Source organism: Lithobates pipiens, unplaced genomic scaffold (assembly GCF_037356315.1).
Source record: "Lithobates pipiens isolate NorthernLeopardFrog02 unplaced genomic scaffold, aLitPip1_a1.2 Scaffold_10, whole genome shotgun sequence".
In the NCBI taxonomy this organism is placed as follows: Eukaryota; Metazoa; Chordata; class Amphibia; order Anura; family Ranidae; genus Lithobates; species Lithobates pipiens.
This window is the reverse complement of record NW_027507686.1, coordinates 219,737,908-219,751,137: the sequence shown is the minus strand read 5'-3', so window position 1 is coordinate 219,751,137 and position 13,230 is coordinate 219,737,908. Positions and strand designations below refer to the sequence as shown.

At 40.6% G+C, this 13,230-nt stretch overlaps 1 protein-coding gene and 1 non-coding gene across 8 annotated transcripts in view; both read right to left on the bottom strand.

The window, feature by feature from the left end:
- CKAP5 (cytoskeleton associated protein 5) overlaps window positions 1-13,230 on the bottom strand; it is a 72,201-nt gene that overhangs the window by 3,703 nt on the left and 55,268 nt on the right. For 5 of the 7 annotated variants that reach the window (XM_077461414.1, XM_077461428.1, XM_077461445.1 and 2 more), the window contains 13 exons: window positions 12,208-12,343; window positions 11,933-12,126; window positions 11,671-11,837; window positions 11,393-11,416; window positions 8,954-9,130; window positions 6,289-6,409; window positions 6,027-6,206; window positions 5,502-5,689; window positions 5,352-5,427; window positions 4,818-5,006; window positions 4,499-4,636; window positions 893-973; window positions 72-228 (listed from right to left, as the gene is read on the bottom strand). In XM_077461414.1, coding sequence (XP_077317540.1) covers window positions 72-228; window positions 893-973; window positions 4,499-4,636; window positions 4,818-5,006; window positions 5,352-5,427; window positions 5,502-5,689; window positions 6,027-6,206; window positions 6,289-6,409; window positions 8,954-9,130; window positions 11,393-11,416; window positions 11,671-11,837; window positions 11,933-12,126; window positions 12,208-12,343 — 1,828 coding nt within the window. The remainder of the gene's footprint in view (window positions 1-71; window positions 229-892; window positions 974-4,498; window positions 4,637-4,817; window positions 5,007-5,351; window positions 5,428-5,501; window positions 5,690-6,026; window positions 6,207-6,288; window positions 6,410-8,953; window positions 9,131-11,392; window positions 11,417-11,670; window positions 11,838-11,932; window positions 12,127-12,207; window positions 12,344-13,230) is intronic. The other 2 variants (XM_077461437.1, XM_077461452.1) reach the window with 1 other exon arrangement.
- On the bottom strand, window positions 13,093-13,199 carry LOC143956532 (small nucleolar RNA SNORD67). Its single transcript, XR_013269945.1, has one exon. It is a non-coding gene; the product is annotated as a small nucleolar RNA SNORD67 (small nucleolar RNA).

The window sequence follows — 13,230 nt, the reverse complement described above, 5'->3', positions numbered from 1 at the left end:
GAAAAAAAAAAAAGGTTTAGACCTGGGCCTTTATATACAGCTGAATGAAGCAGACAGGACAGGATATTCACCTGTGGATGCAATACGGCCTTTCCCTTCTCTCTCCATCTCGATAAGCCTAAGACCTCGCTCTACATAACTCTGGAAGAACTGCGAGGAGTTTTTGAGGAAGGGTTCCAAGTCTGCATCAGAGTATTTCTTCTTGTACTCGTACAGCTCAGCGAGGCCCTACCAAGAAAGTGATTTATAATCAGATCATCTAAAAATGACAGCACTACATGGGATTATACTCCTGTATATTTGTCACCAACACAAAGTTGTAAAAGAGGAGAAGTGTAGTCAAATTGTAAACACAACCTAAAAAAGAAGCATGTTACCACAAAGGCATTGAATCCTAAAGTGTAGTAGTCAAATAGACATGTGATGGATGAACAAACACACACAAAATATATATATATATATATATATATATATATATATATATATATATATATATATATACATATACATATATATACATATATATACACACACACACACACACATAATATAATCACTCAGATTGGAATAGAATCCCAAGAGGGCCTTCAAAACTGAGTTCACACTTGCTGCAGCAGGGGGTCTGATGCAATGCATCCCTGTTCACCATTTCAGGTGGAAATCAGGCCTGAATTTGCGCCTGAAAACTGAGGCAAAGATAAACAGGACCCTTTTCCTGTGAACTCTTCAGCTGCCCCAAAGCTGTGTGAGTCAGTCTCCTGTCATGCAACTAGGATGCAAGGAAACCCAGCCTAATGCCATCACTGAAGTTTTTTTTAACCAGGCATCATGCAAACTGGGTAGAAGTTTGTAAGCATGATATTCAGGTCATATCTGAGCCATGTACACTGACCTCTTTTGTATTTTCTTTTGATCCAATCTTCTTGAAAATCTCTGCCAGGTAATCGCCAACATTTTGTTTTGACCCCTTTTCCTTCATGGGAGGGGGGGGGGGGGGGGGGGGGACACAAAAAAAACAATTAACCCAAGGTACAATCGTTTCATATTAAAAAAAATATAAATAATTTTCCTGCAAGATAAAGTGCAAGTTTATAGGACTATTACAGATACAAGGATCCTAAAAGCCTATAACAAGGACATCATATGGAGAATATTCATTAAGAAAACAAAAAAAAAAAAAAAAACACAGAAAAGCCAAAAACGGCATTCTGTAGTGAGGTTGGCAGGTTATTTAACCACTTCAGCACCAGAAAGTTTTACCCCCCATGAACCGGCAATTTTTGCTATTCAGCACTGCTACTTATTCAGCTACTCCTACTGACATTTGCACGGTCATTAACTGCTTCAGCCCCAGAAGATTTGGCTGCTGAATGACCAGGCCATTTTTGTGATTCGGCACAGAGTTGCTTTAACTGCCAATCGTGCGGTGGTGTGACATTGTACCCAAACTAAAATAGACGCCCTTTTCCCCCCCCACAAATAGAGCTTTCTTTGGTGGTATTTCATAGTCTGGTTTTAATTTTTTGCGCTTTAAAACAAAAAATAGTGACAACTTTGAAAACATATTTTGGACTTTTTGCTATATCCCGCAAAAAAAAAAAAAAGAATTTCTCAGTTTAGGCTGATGGGATTTTTATTACCAAAAATATGTAGAATACATAAGCGTATATTGATTGGTTTGCGCAAAAGTTATAGCATTTACAAAAATAAGGGCTAGATTTAGAGCATTTTTTTTTTTTTTTTTTACTAGTAATGGCGGTGATCTGCAATTTTTATCGTGACTGCGACATTATGGCGAACACAGAGGACAATTGACATTTTTGGGACCATTGGCATTTATAAAGCAATCAGTGCTATAAAAATGCCTTGATTACTGTAAAAATGGCCATGAAGGGGTTAACACTAGGGGGCGATCAAGGCGTTAACTGTGTTCCCTCTGTGTTCTAACTGAAGAGGGATAGGACTTGCTAGGGGGGAAGAGATAGATCAGTGTTCATACTTTGAGAGGAGAAGAGACAGATTGTGTGTTCACGGCACAAAAGGTAAACCGCGCTATTCAAACAACAAAAAAATGTTTTAACAAATCCTATAAGCAGCAACCCTAATCGTAATACTCCGATATCAAACTAAATAAGTGAACAAAGTGAGCTGCGCTAAAAACAAAAAATATTCCTAAAACCTAATCAAAAACCATATCAATAACCATGAGAAAAAAAAAACAATTTTTTGTGACAAAAATGCAAGTAATGAAATTCAAATAATAAATTATATATGTGAATAATATTTTGTCATCATATAAGTGAAAAAAATATACTAGATCAAAACCAATAATGAAATTAGCATAAATAGTATTCGAAAACAACAAAGGATTTATATATATTGAAACAAAAATTGTCCAAAGAATAGTGTTAGTTCTTCCAATGTGATATTAAAGGTGTAAACACCCACAAATTCCTGTGTGAAAAATAATCCAAACAATCCTCCACCAGTGAGAAGAGGGGCCGCTTACCAGAGTTATAGATCTCAGTGTTAATGAGATCAGCAAAGCAACAGCACAGAAGTTCTGGATGAACCGTCACAGGCACCACACTGCTTCTATCTCCAATACGAAGCCTCCAGTCAGGAAACGAGGGTATCGTGGATCATATAAAAAAATTTAAAAGGCACTCGCATAGCGTAAAACCACTTAGTTTAATGGAATAAAATATAAAATATTACACTCACATGTGTATAGAAGAAAACGATCATATAAAAAAACGAGCCGGCCGGACTCGTGTGCCGCCCGCACTTCCTAGTTGGGCGTAGAACGCGGAGACGTCAGAAGGGAGGTAGGCGTTCTGACGTCTCCGCGTTCTACGCCCAACTAGGAAGTGCGGGCGGCACACGAGTCCGGCCGGCTCGTTTTTTTATATGATCGTTTTCTTCTATACACATGTGAGTGTAATATTTTATATTTTATTCCATTAAACTAAGTGGTTTTACGCTATGCGAGTGCCTTTTAAATTTTTTTATATGATCCACGATACCCTCGTTTCCTGACTGGAGGCTTCGTATTGGAGATAGAAGCAGTGTGGTGCCTGTGACGGTTCATCCAGAACTTCTGTGCTGTTGCTTTGCTGATCTCATTAACACTGAGATCTATAACTCTGGTAAGCGGCCCCTCTTCTCACTGGTGGAGGATTGTTTGGATTATTTTTCACACAGGAATTTGTGGGTGTTTACACCTTTAATATCACATTGGAAGAACTAACACTATTCTTTGGACAATTTTTGTTTCAATATATATAAATCCTTTGTTGTTTTCGAATACTATTTATGCTAATTTCATTGTTTTGATCTAGTATATTTTTTTCACTTATATGATGACAAAATATTATTCACATATATAATTTATTATTTGAATTTCATTACTTGCATTTTTGTCACAAAAAATTGTTTTTTTTTTCTCATGGTTATTGATATGGTTTTTGATTAGGTTTTAGGAATATTTTGTTTTTAGCGCAGCTCACTTTGTTCACTTATTTAGATTGTGTGTTCAGTTTACACACAGAGATCCCGGTTCTCGCACTGGCTCTGAGGGCAAGCAGCGGGGACCCCCCCTAGTAGCCACAAACATAAGCAGCTTAACAACGGTGATTCCTGCAGTCGAGCCATCTTGCCACAGTACAAGTGTGGCGGCTGGTTGGCAAGCGGTTAAATAAGTGTATATTGACTGGGGGGGGGGGGGGGGGGGGGGGGTGAATTGAAAATTAGGGTCTACAAACTATGGAATATATAGCAGAATTAACTTTTTTTTATAAACGAGATGGTAAACCCCCCTGTATTGTTTGTACCTATAGGTAAGGCCTATTATAGGCTTGCCTATAGGTACTGTAAATCTCTGCTAAACGTGCACCGTTTAGGACAGTGGTTCTCAACCCTGTCCTCAAGTAACATGTTTTAAGAATTGTAGTCAACGGCTTGGTATTTTGGACAGCTATTTGATTTAAAGCACCTGTGCAAGATAAGAAAACCCACAAACCCAGCCTTTTGTTTGTACTTGACAGGGTTGAGAACCACTGGTTTAGGAGATAGTTACTGTATATGCCGCTGATTAAGTCATCGGTGCACGCACTCTGAAGGAACGGCCACCCGTGTGCTGTGACCAGCGGCTCATGCGCAGGAATGACATCAGCCCCACCCTGTCTGGACCAGACAGCGTGGCTCAGCACAAGATCTGATAGCAGCGGGAGCCATTGACTACCCCAGCGATCAATCTGCCCAATGAGCAGAGAGACTGCTCCTGTGCACAAAGCTGGATCGAGATACTCTGGCACAGAAGATTTACCTGAAAACATAGAATGCATCAAAGTAAAAAAACTTTAAGGGTTCAGACTTAAGTGACTTATTGACCAGGAACTTAAAAAAAAAAAAAAGTTTACAAGGTAGCTGTGAGAAATGCTGAGAATTTCTCAGTGTTAATTGTCCGCTGTATGAAATACGAATGCAAGCAACTCACTGTGCGGGATGCTCCCTTCTCAGTCTCCTTGTCCATTTTGGAGCCCATTCCATCCATAGAGTGCTTCATAACCCTCAGCAGGTGAGCCTCCAGCTCAGACTCGTTCTTGTTCTCAATCATCCCCAGGTGATCCATGATCTGAAATGGGTTAATCACATCAGTTATTCGCTGTGATTACCAAAAGTTCTTAAAAGATAAAAATTTAAATTAATGCCATAAACAAGGCAAACCATCGACTTTTGACTAAGTCAACTATTTGGTGCCTCATGCCACAATACAGTTCTATAAAAATCAGCCATCGCCTCTCCCATCTGGTCACCTTTGCTCCCTTGAGCTTGCAGAGAGTGTGCAGAAGGGTCTTCAGAGTCCTCATAGGCAGCTCACTCTTGTGTGCTTTCAGCTTCTCCTTAGGAAGGACCCTCATAAAATTATGGATGTCCAACAGAATTCGGTCTAGATTGAGGTTATTGATGCATTCTGGGAGAAGCCGTATCATTCGCCACAAACACTAGAGTCAAAAGGGAAAAATTATAGCAGTTAACAGACCGAATTCACCAAATCCAAACACTGGAAGTTTTTTGAAAACTTCTATAATTGAACATCCAAAAGGGTAGAAAATGTTATACAGCAATTAGATTTTATTTGTAATAGCAATTATTTTTAAAATATAAAATCCACACTTGGAACACTGATCGCAAGATGCAGGTGTAAAAAGCATTACAAAACATACGGTCATTTGTCAGAACTTTGCGTAGCCAAAGAAGCTCTCTAGATTGGAAAAAAACCCATGAAATGTTCCTGGTTATTAAGGAAAGAAAAATTGAATATTTAATTCTGAAAGACATCTTTTTACCTTCATGACAAGCTCTGAAAACTTGGGTGAGCTGGCTGTAGCAAGAAGACTGTCTTGAAGCAGCACCAGAAGAGCGCTGTGGAAGAGGGCGCAGGTTAGGACATGTGCAGCAATCTGTAGCAGAGTTACCTAAAAACCACAAAGCCTTACCTAAGAATGTTGGTCTGATCAGATCTCTCCAACACTTTCACCACAAGGAGGTTGACTGAGCGCACCACTTGCTGGCCTTCTTCAAGATCCTCCACTCTTGAGTCCAGCATGAGGGTAATGAGGCCATGCATCAGATCCTTTAGTACACCAGTGGAAGCTTCCCGAGCAAGGCTTTCCATCTGAAAGAGCTGTGAGCATATTTTAGATATCATTCACTTGTGCAGAAATATGGAGACCTGGTCAAGGCACACAATCTCCACTCATCTTAAATGTATTCAGGAGGAACTGCACAAAACGCATGAGATCACAGCAAGAATTAAGTGCATTCTGATATTCGGAAGTCAAAAGGCGTGCTAAAGCCTTAACGCTACATAGCAGGAGTGAGGAGTTTGCCGCAAGCTCCTAACAAATTTATTATTAACAACAAATGACTGAAGAGTACAGTCTAATTATGTAACTGGATAAAGAGTCAGGACAGTCTTTACACAATTAAGACCGACCAGTTTGCTAAAAAGAAACTCTTACCGAGATCATGTTGCCAATGATGCAGCTGTACAAACGTACAATATCATCTTTGTCAAGCCGTTCATCTGCCATGTGGGTATTGTATATCAGACGCAATTGCATAATGGTGGCAATTAAGAACTGGTCTATGTGTCCAGACATGGCCTCTGCCTTATCTTCCTGGCGCAAAACTTCATCAATCTGAAATAAATCAAGAACAGCAAACTCAATCACAAGACCAGATCACAACCTCAAAATGAGTCTCAGTGGACTTCAATCTTACCTGAGCTAGGGCCTGTATACTGGTGTTTATGTCCCCACTGGCAACTTGGGAGATGACAAAGTTTATGGTGGAGGCTGTGTTGCTGTGCATGTCATCAAAGTGTGGAGAGACAGCTCGGATCCTATGGACAAATATATTAAAAGAAGCCACATGGTTATGCCTCATTAAGGACTTTAGAAGCTACAGAATTGTTCTCCATTTGGTGCAGAGACCAAAAGAGAAAATCTACTACAAGTATGCCTCATTTTTGAAGCAAAACAGTACTGACAGCATTATACAAAGGGGAGGGACCTGTGCCCTTAAAGGATTAGAGCATTTTTCTAAACTCAATTTGACAGACACAGGCAGATAACTTTTGGGGCGTCCAAAGCAGCACAACTGATCAATGAACATTGCAAAACAATCCCCAACAAGGTCAAGAAAGCCAAACAGAGCTGCAAGCAGGCCCCAAAAAGTGGCATGAAGGACCTCAATGTGGAAGTTGGCAAAACAATTACATGGTAGAACGTTGAAAACATGTTGACAACCAGGTGGTGGCATTGCAAATCTGAGAAAGTGATACTTGAAGTCTCAAGCCCAAGAAGCACTCACTGATGGATTAGAGTATGTCTTGACAGGAAAGGGTGGAACCTGGTCCATAAGACCGAAAGCTTGAATATGATCTGTCTAAACAATCTGGAGATTGAATGAGAAGCCAGGGGACCATCCGCAGCAGTGGCTTCCAACAGTGAAATTTGCTTTTGGTGAACTGAAGGCAAACAGAGGGACAGCAGAACAGTGTCCTCGTTGAGGTGAAAGGCAGAAGTTAACTTAAGCAGGAAGAAGTCCTGGGCCCGCCATCTTGTCCTTGTGCAAAACCAAAAGGTTTTTGCAAGAGCCTTTCAGAAGTGATGAAACCAGTGACTTCTGAAGGAGAGTGAACCAGATTCAGATCTCACCGAGGACTGTAATGTCAAGTGATGCCCAGGACAGAATCTGCTCTACCTCTTGCCACAAAGAAACTGCTGCCTCCTCCCTGGTGCCCAATAGAAGCTATGGTTTTTGTCCTAATACAGAGCCATTGGCAGGACGGTTCAACAACGCAGACACTTTCAAACCTTCCTAAGCTCCAGGCGTTTATCAATAGACAAGATTCCTCTGATGGCCAAGTCCTTGCACTGGCAGACGTCGGCATTTTAAATATATGGAAACATAACAAGAGGAATCTACTTGCATGTATGGTGGGAATGTAACAATTTAACCATTCTGGAAACGCTTTCAAATATAACTAAAATCTATGATGAGTCTTCTCATCCCTTCTCCTAAGATCGCACTTTTATCTACTTTGCCGGGCCCCTACTAAAGCTCAAATATCTTGTCTCCTCAGATTTTATTTTTTTTTATCAGCTGCACGACAGCTTATTTCCAGGTACTGGAAATCCAATACTACACTGTCAAATGCAGTGAGGAAGTGGGGGCGGGCCATGGGGAGGAAGGAGGAGCTCACATTTAAATTTTAAAAAATTTCCTTTAGTAACACTTTAATCAGTATGGAAATTCTAACAGTGTCTTCTCCTCATTTTTTTACTCATCACAGCTTGATCCACTCAGAAGAAACCTACTGCACTCTTGAAGTCTGTGGCTAGCATCGAGTCACGCCAGTTGCCAATATTCTGTGCAACTGTCCATCACACATAAACACCCCCCCATATGATGTGGTTCACTGTAAACTGCAGCCTCTGACGTGCCCTCTTGAATATGTATACTTTGATGGTTGCATTTTACCTCTTATTCGGTACCCACAAAAGTTTTGCTACATTGACCTGTTGTAAGAATTTATAAAAAATATGGAAGAAAAAAATAAAAAATAAAAAAAAAGAAGGAGAGATGGGAGTTCAGCTACTAAGCAAGGCGGTTCTAGGTGTCCAACTAGTTAGTCTTTACAAACATCAGAACCACCACTGCCAGAATGCTGCAGATGCCTAAAGTCAAACTGGACAAATGGGGACTGTCTTGAAGGAAGCTACCATCAGGCTCAGGACTCATGTACAAGAGGAGAGTCAGGTGACTTTACTAGAGGGTTCAAACCTGACCTAAGAGTTTGACGTTTCTATTTGGAAATACCTGGATATAGTCCTGGACAAGCCTCAGGCAAATTTGTTGGTCTTCCCCAAGCATAGTCTGTTCCAGCAATGATTTCTCATAGTTTAAGATTCACCCACATGGCTGTAACATCTGGATAGTTAAGACACCATTTAACAGAGTTCACCGATTGTCCCCTCAACAAGAGATTGCCCAAGTCTATCACAATAGATATACCATGAGATCGCAATCCCAGAATGCTTGTTGCAAATCGGCTAGTCTGTGCGGTGACAAAGCAAGGTTGGAGGTGAAAGACCACAAAGCCCAGGGGATACCACCACCTGCAAAGTGGGGCTGCATTTGAGATGCATGTTCAAGCATCTGCAAGATGCCCCACCACTCTGCAAAGTGTAGATGCACCTTTGACTTGTCTGAAGACTTGAGCGCCAGCCACTGAAAACTAAACACATTACAAATTGAGATGACCATTAATAAACACCGGCATTTTTCATGTTTTAATAGCCAGTCCAGTGCCTGATCCCTACATTCTAAAATTCTACAAAGTACTGCTAAACACAGCAACACATCTGCAAGGGACACTTACTTTGGTTCTGGGAGTAAGACTGGTTCAAAAATCTCATCCAGTTTGTGCTGAACCAAAGCTGGCATCTCACATCTTACAGTACCATTGTCATTCTCAATTTCGTCCAAATCCAACTGAAATTCTCGTGGAACGGTATTATGTGCAGGCTCAGAATGTCCTCCCATGTTACGGGCTTGGCTGTGTGAAAAACACAAAACATCTTAATGACAATCAAAATAGCTTAAATATTTTCTAGTATTAAACTGTAGAATAAAAAGGCAATCACTAACACTTTCAAAGCCCATCCCAGAGCAACCCTTTCCCAAATTTGGAGGGCCCACTCGCATTGACCCATAATGTGAGACCCAAATGTCACACCTGTGGTCTAATGCAGTGGTTCTCGGCCTCAGTCCTTAAGTACCCCTAACGGACCATGTTTCCTTTTATTGTGCACAGGGACCTTAAATCAGGAGTCAATGGCTTTGTATTTTGGCAGCTATGTTATCTAAGCTATTCCCAAAACATGGCCTGTTGGTGGTACTTGGACTGAGGTTCCAAACCACTAGTCTAATGGGCAGTAGCCCTAATGCACTGCCATGGCAAAATTATTTGCAGTACCATTCAGCTCCAGTTTGTAAATGTTAAAAAACACTGGAGTTTATTAAAGCTGGAGAGCACAAAATAAGGTTTTACTTCTGAAAAGAAATCAGCTTCCAGGTTTTATTGCCAAAGCTTAATAAAAAAAAAAAAAAAAAAAAAAAAAAAAAAAAAAATTTCTACAGGTAGCACATTTTTAGTTAGAGGAGGTCTAGGGCTAGAATAATTGCTCTCATTCTACCAATCGAGGTGATAACTCACATGTGTGGTTTGAACAGTTTTTATATGCGGGCACTGCTCACGTATACGTTCGATTTTGCACGCAAGCTCAGCGGGGTGCATTTAAAACACTTTTACACTTTTCCAAAAATAAAAATTTGTGTCACTTATGCCCATTACAAGGAATGTAAACATCCCTTGTAATAGGAGGAGGAGAAAAAAAAAAAAAAAAAAAAAAAAAAAAAAAAACCCAGCATGACAGGACCTCTTAAATATGAGATCAGGGGGTCATCGATAAAAGTGATCTTGCAGCGAATCCGCTGCAGAGACCACTTTTTCCCCTGAAACTGGACCGCCCACTGAAGAGGATACTGGGGTTATGGCAGCTAGCTGCTGCCATAATTTTCCACTTCAAAGTTACGACGTATATCGGAGTGAGCCAGTCCGGAAGTGGTTAATTGAACAAGCTGAGGTTAGAAGCAGATTGGTTTCTAGGCTTCCAGCTTTGGCAAATAAACCCTACAGATCCTAACGGGAGTGCTGATTGCCCACTTCAAAACAAGCACTACTTGAAGCTGGTTGAAAAACCGATGAAGCCTGCTAGCAGCTTGTTTACAGTGGCAATTAGCACTTCGATTAACCTACCTGGCGGTATGATTATGTCAGATGTTTGCGTCTCAAAGCGGTACATTTGTTTTGCATAGAAGTTTGGCATTTTATATTGTAGGCCTATAATTCTTAGCAATAACACATTTAAATCTGTCCAAGAGTCTAGTAGATGCCCCGTGTATGATAACGTTTGAAACACAAATAAATAAAATATATATATATATATATATATATATATATATATATAAAAACAACTATACATATTTTAAACTGCATGGCATTGTAAAAAGCACTAGGGACAAAAAGGGACATGAAAATATTTAATATGTTCTGTAAAATTACAACGTACATTTGAAATTTTTTGTATTTGCCACGTGGCACTCACAGGGAACGGAGCCCAGGACACAGGACATCGGGCCAGAGGACGGATCCCTACAGACAGAGGGGAAACATTGCAGGATCCTGGGGACAAAGCAAGTACACTGCACCAGGATCCTGCAATGCAATCCCAAGTGTGGCTCGGGGTTACTGCTAATGGTACTGAAATTTAACACCCGAGCCACACATGGAAAAACCGCCTGGGAGGTTAAGATCTATGTATAAAGTTGCAAAGTGGGCGCTGAAGGGAGCTTTTAAGTGAGAGAAAGCTGCTTGAAGCAAGTTTCATAAAAGCTTGCACAATAGATATTTTTTTACAATGCATGTTTTTGTACTGCACAACACATTGGGATGCCATTCACAATAAAACTACTGTTGCACTATTAAATGGGCAGGATGTATATCTGCCAACATGTTCAACCCTGCATTTTTAGATTTATTGGCTCATTGTTCTAAGTATAGCTATTTCACCAATCTTTGTGCAACTAGCACAACATTAGTTATATTGGAAAAATATGGACTGTCAGTGCTACAAAATATCCAGGCGTAACTGTAGATCACTGAAAACAAGACAGGCGTTTCAATTTTATAGCGCAAAAATTACTAGTGAAATAGAAGAGAGATGAATGAAAAGGAAAAGTAGAAGAGGTTACTTACATTCTATAAGTGCGATACATAATTCTGTCCCAAGAGAAGCAGTGATAGAAGAACAGAGTATTTAGGAGGCATGCAACTAAAAACCAAAGGGCTTAGCAAGACATAGGATGCAGACAACTACAGTAAACCACTACAACCAATAAAAATGCCCAATTCCTACACTACAATTCATGTAGATAAACTGGACAAACTGGGTTTAATACACATCAAAAACTGGGAGACAATGCTATAAAATCACAAGCTAGAGGGATGTACTACAAGCCAAAAGCTGAACCTACTTGAGTTTTGAAGACATGTCTTCAGGTGGTGCTTTCCTAGATAGGCTGGCATTGGCACTCTGAACACGTTGAGGCTTCTCTTCCACTGGTTTAGCTGGGGCAGCAACTGTCTTCTTCCCAGCACGCTTTATTCGCTCCTCCAACATGCTCATATCCTTCTCTGAGAGCTGCATGGAGAAAAAAAAATAACATAAAATAGGACATGTAACCACAGCTAGGTATTTAGCAACTACCATCACACACCAATCCATAAGAAACTCACATTTCCAATGAGCTTGAAGATTTGTTCCCCATGCACATTATAAACAGCCACGATTGTGTTGAGTGCTGCATTGCGTACAGATGTGTCACGGTCTCCAATCTGGGTAGCTATCTCTTTAAGAGCTTTGGCAGGCGTCGGCTGGCAAACATTCATACCATAGGATTCCACCAAGCAGCCCAGCTCCTCTAGGCATTCTATAGAGGAGGTAAAACAATTGCAGACGTGGTGCATAGAATAGTCCTCCCAACGTTTTTAAAAAGTTTGCTCCCTATTACCTGCCCGCTGCTTGGAGTTCTTGGATTTGATCCCCTCCATTACAAAATTAAACATCTTGCTAGCTGGGTACACCTGGCACATCTTCGTTAGTATGGCACGCACATCCTTCCGCACAAGATCCTTTGGCTCACCCACCTAAGAGTGGAATAATGTGTCCGGTATAGCTTACAATAACCCTGTACCATATGACAGCAAAACAAAAACTCCCAAGAAAAGCGATTACTTTAAGGGTAACCTTGCATGTAGTGATAACGGGCACAATTCTTTAACAGGTTAGGAGCTTTGTTTTCAGACATGGACCAATGTTCAAGCTAAAACACTTGAACAGTCCTAATCCTGGCGCTCGCTTTAAATGGAGCCTAAAGAGGCAACACCCATTTTTCCCCAAAAAGTAGCAGGAACGTAAAGTAACTGCAGACTACGAAAGGTTGGCACTTCTGTTTGGGGAATACAGATCCAAGCTTCATTCTTGGAAATTTTACAGGGTCACCTAGATGGTTCTAGTGGAAAACCATATTAGCAAGCAGTATTTTAACATTTTTTTTTACCAACCACTTCCTGTGAGGTTATAAAGAACACCTATTCATGTGGCATATGAAAACAAAAGCCCTACTGCTAATTGCCATTTGTGTGCCAGTACAAGGGCCCAAATTGATAGCACCACTTAAGCCAACAATGCTTTAGCTCCCTTAACTATTACAAAAACGAGTATTTGTCTAGAAACTGATGTCAACTATGAACCACCATAAACTGAACATGCAAAATGTGCAGAACATATCCTAGAGCAACAAGCTACCCTGATAAACTGGCAAGAGATCATACAGAGTTCAAACTGATCAAAAATCTTAGTTTTTCCAGAAAGGCTGAACTTTGGTGGAAGCATTATGGAGTCAGCTGGCCCCTGTGCACATGATTTTGTCAACACCATGGCTCTGGAGCTCCACAGTAACACAGCACCATGGAGCCCTTGGTGCAACTCATCATCCTCCACAAGCAACCACCAGACAAATTGGTGAAAATCA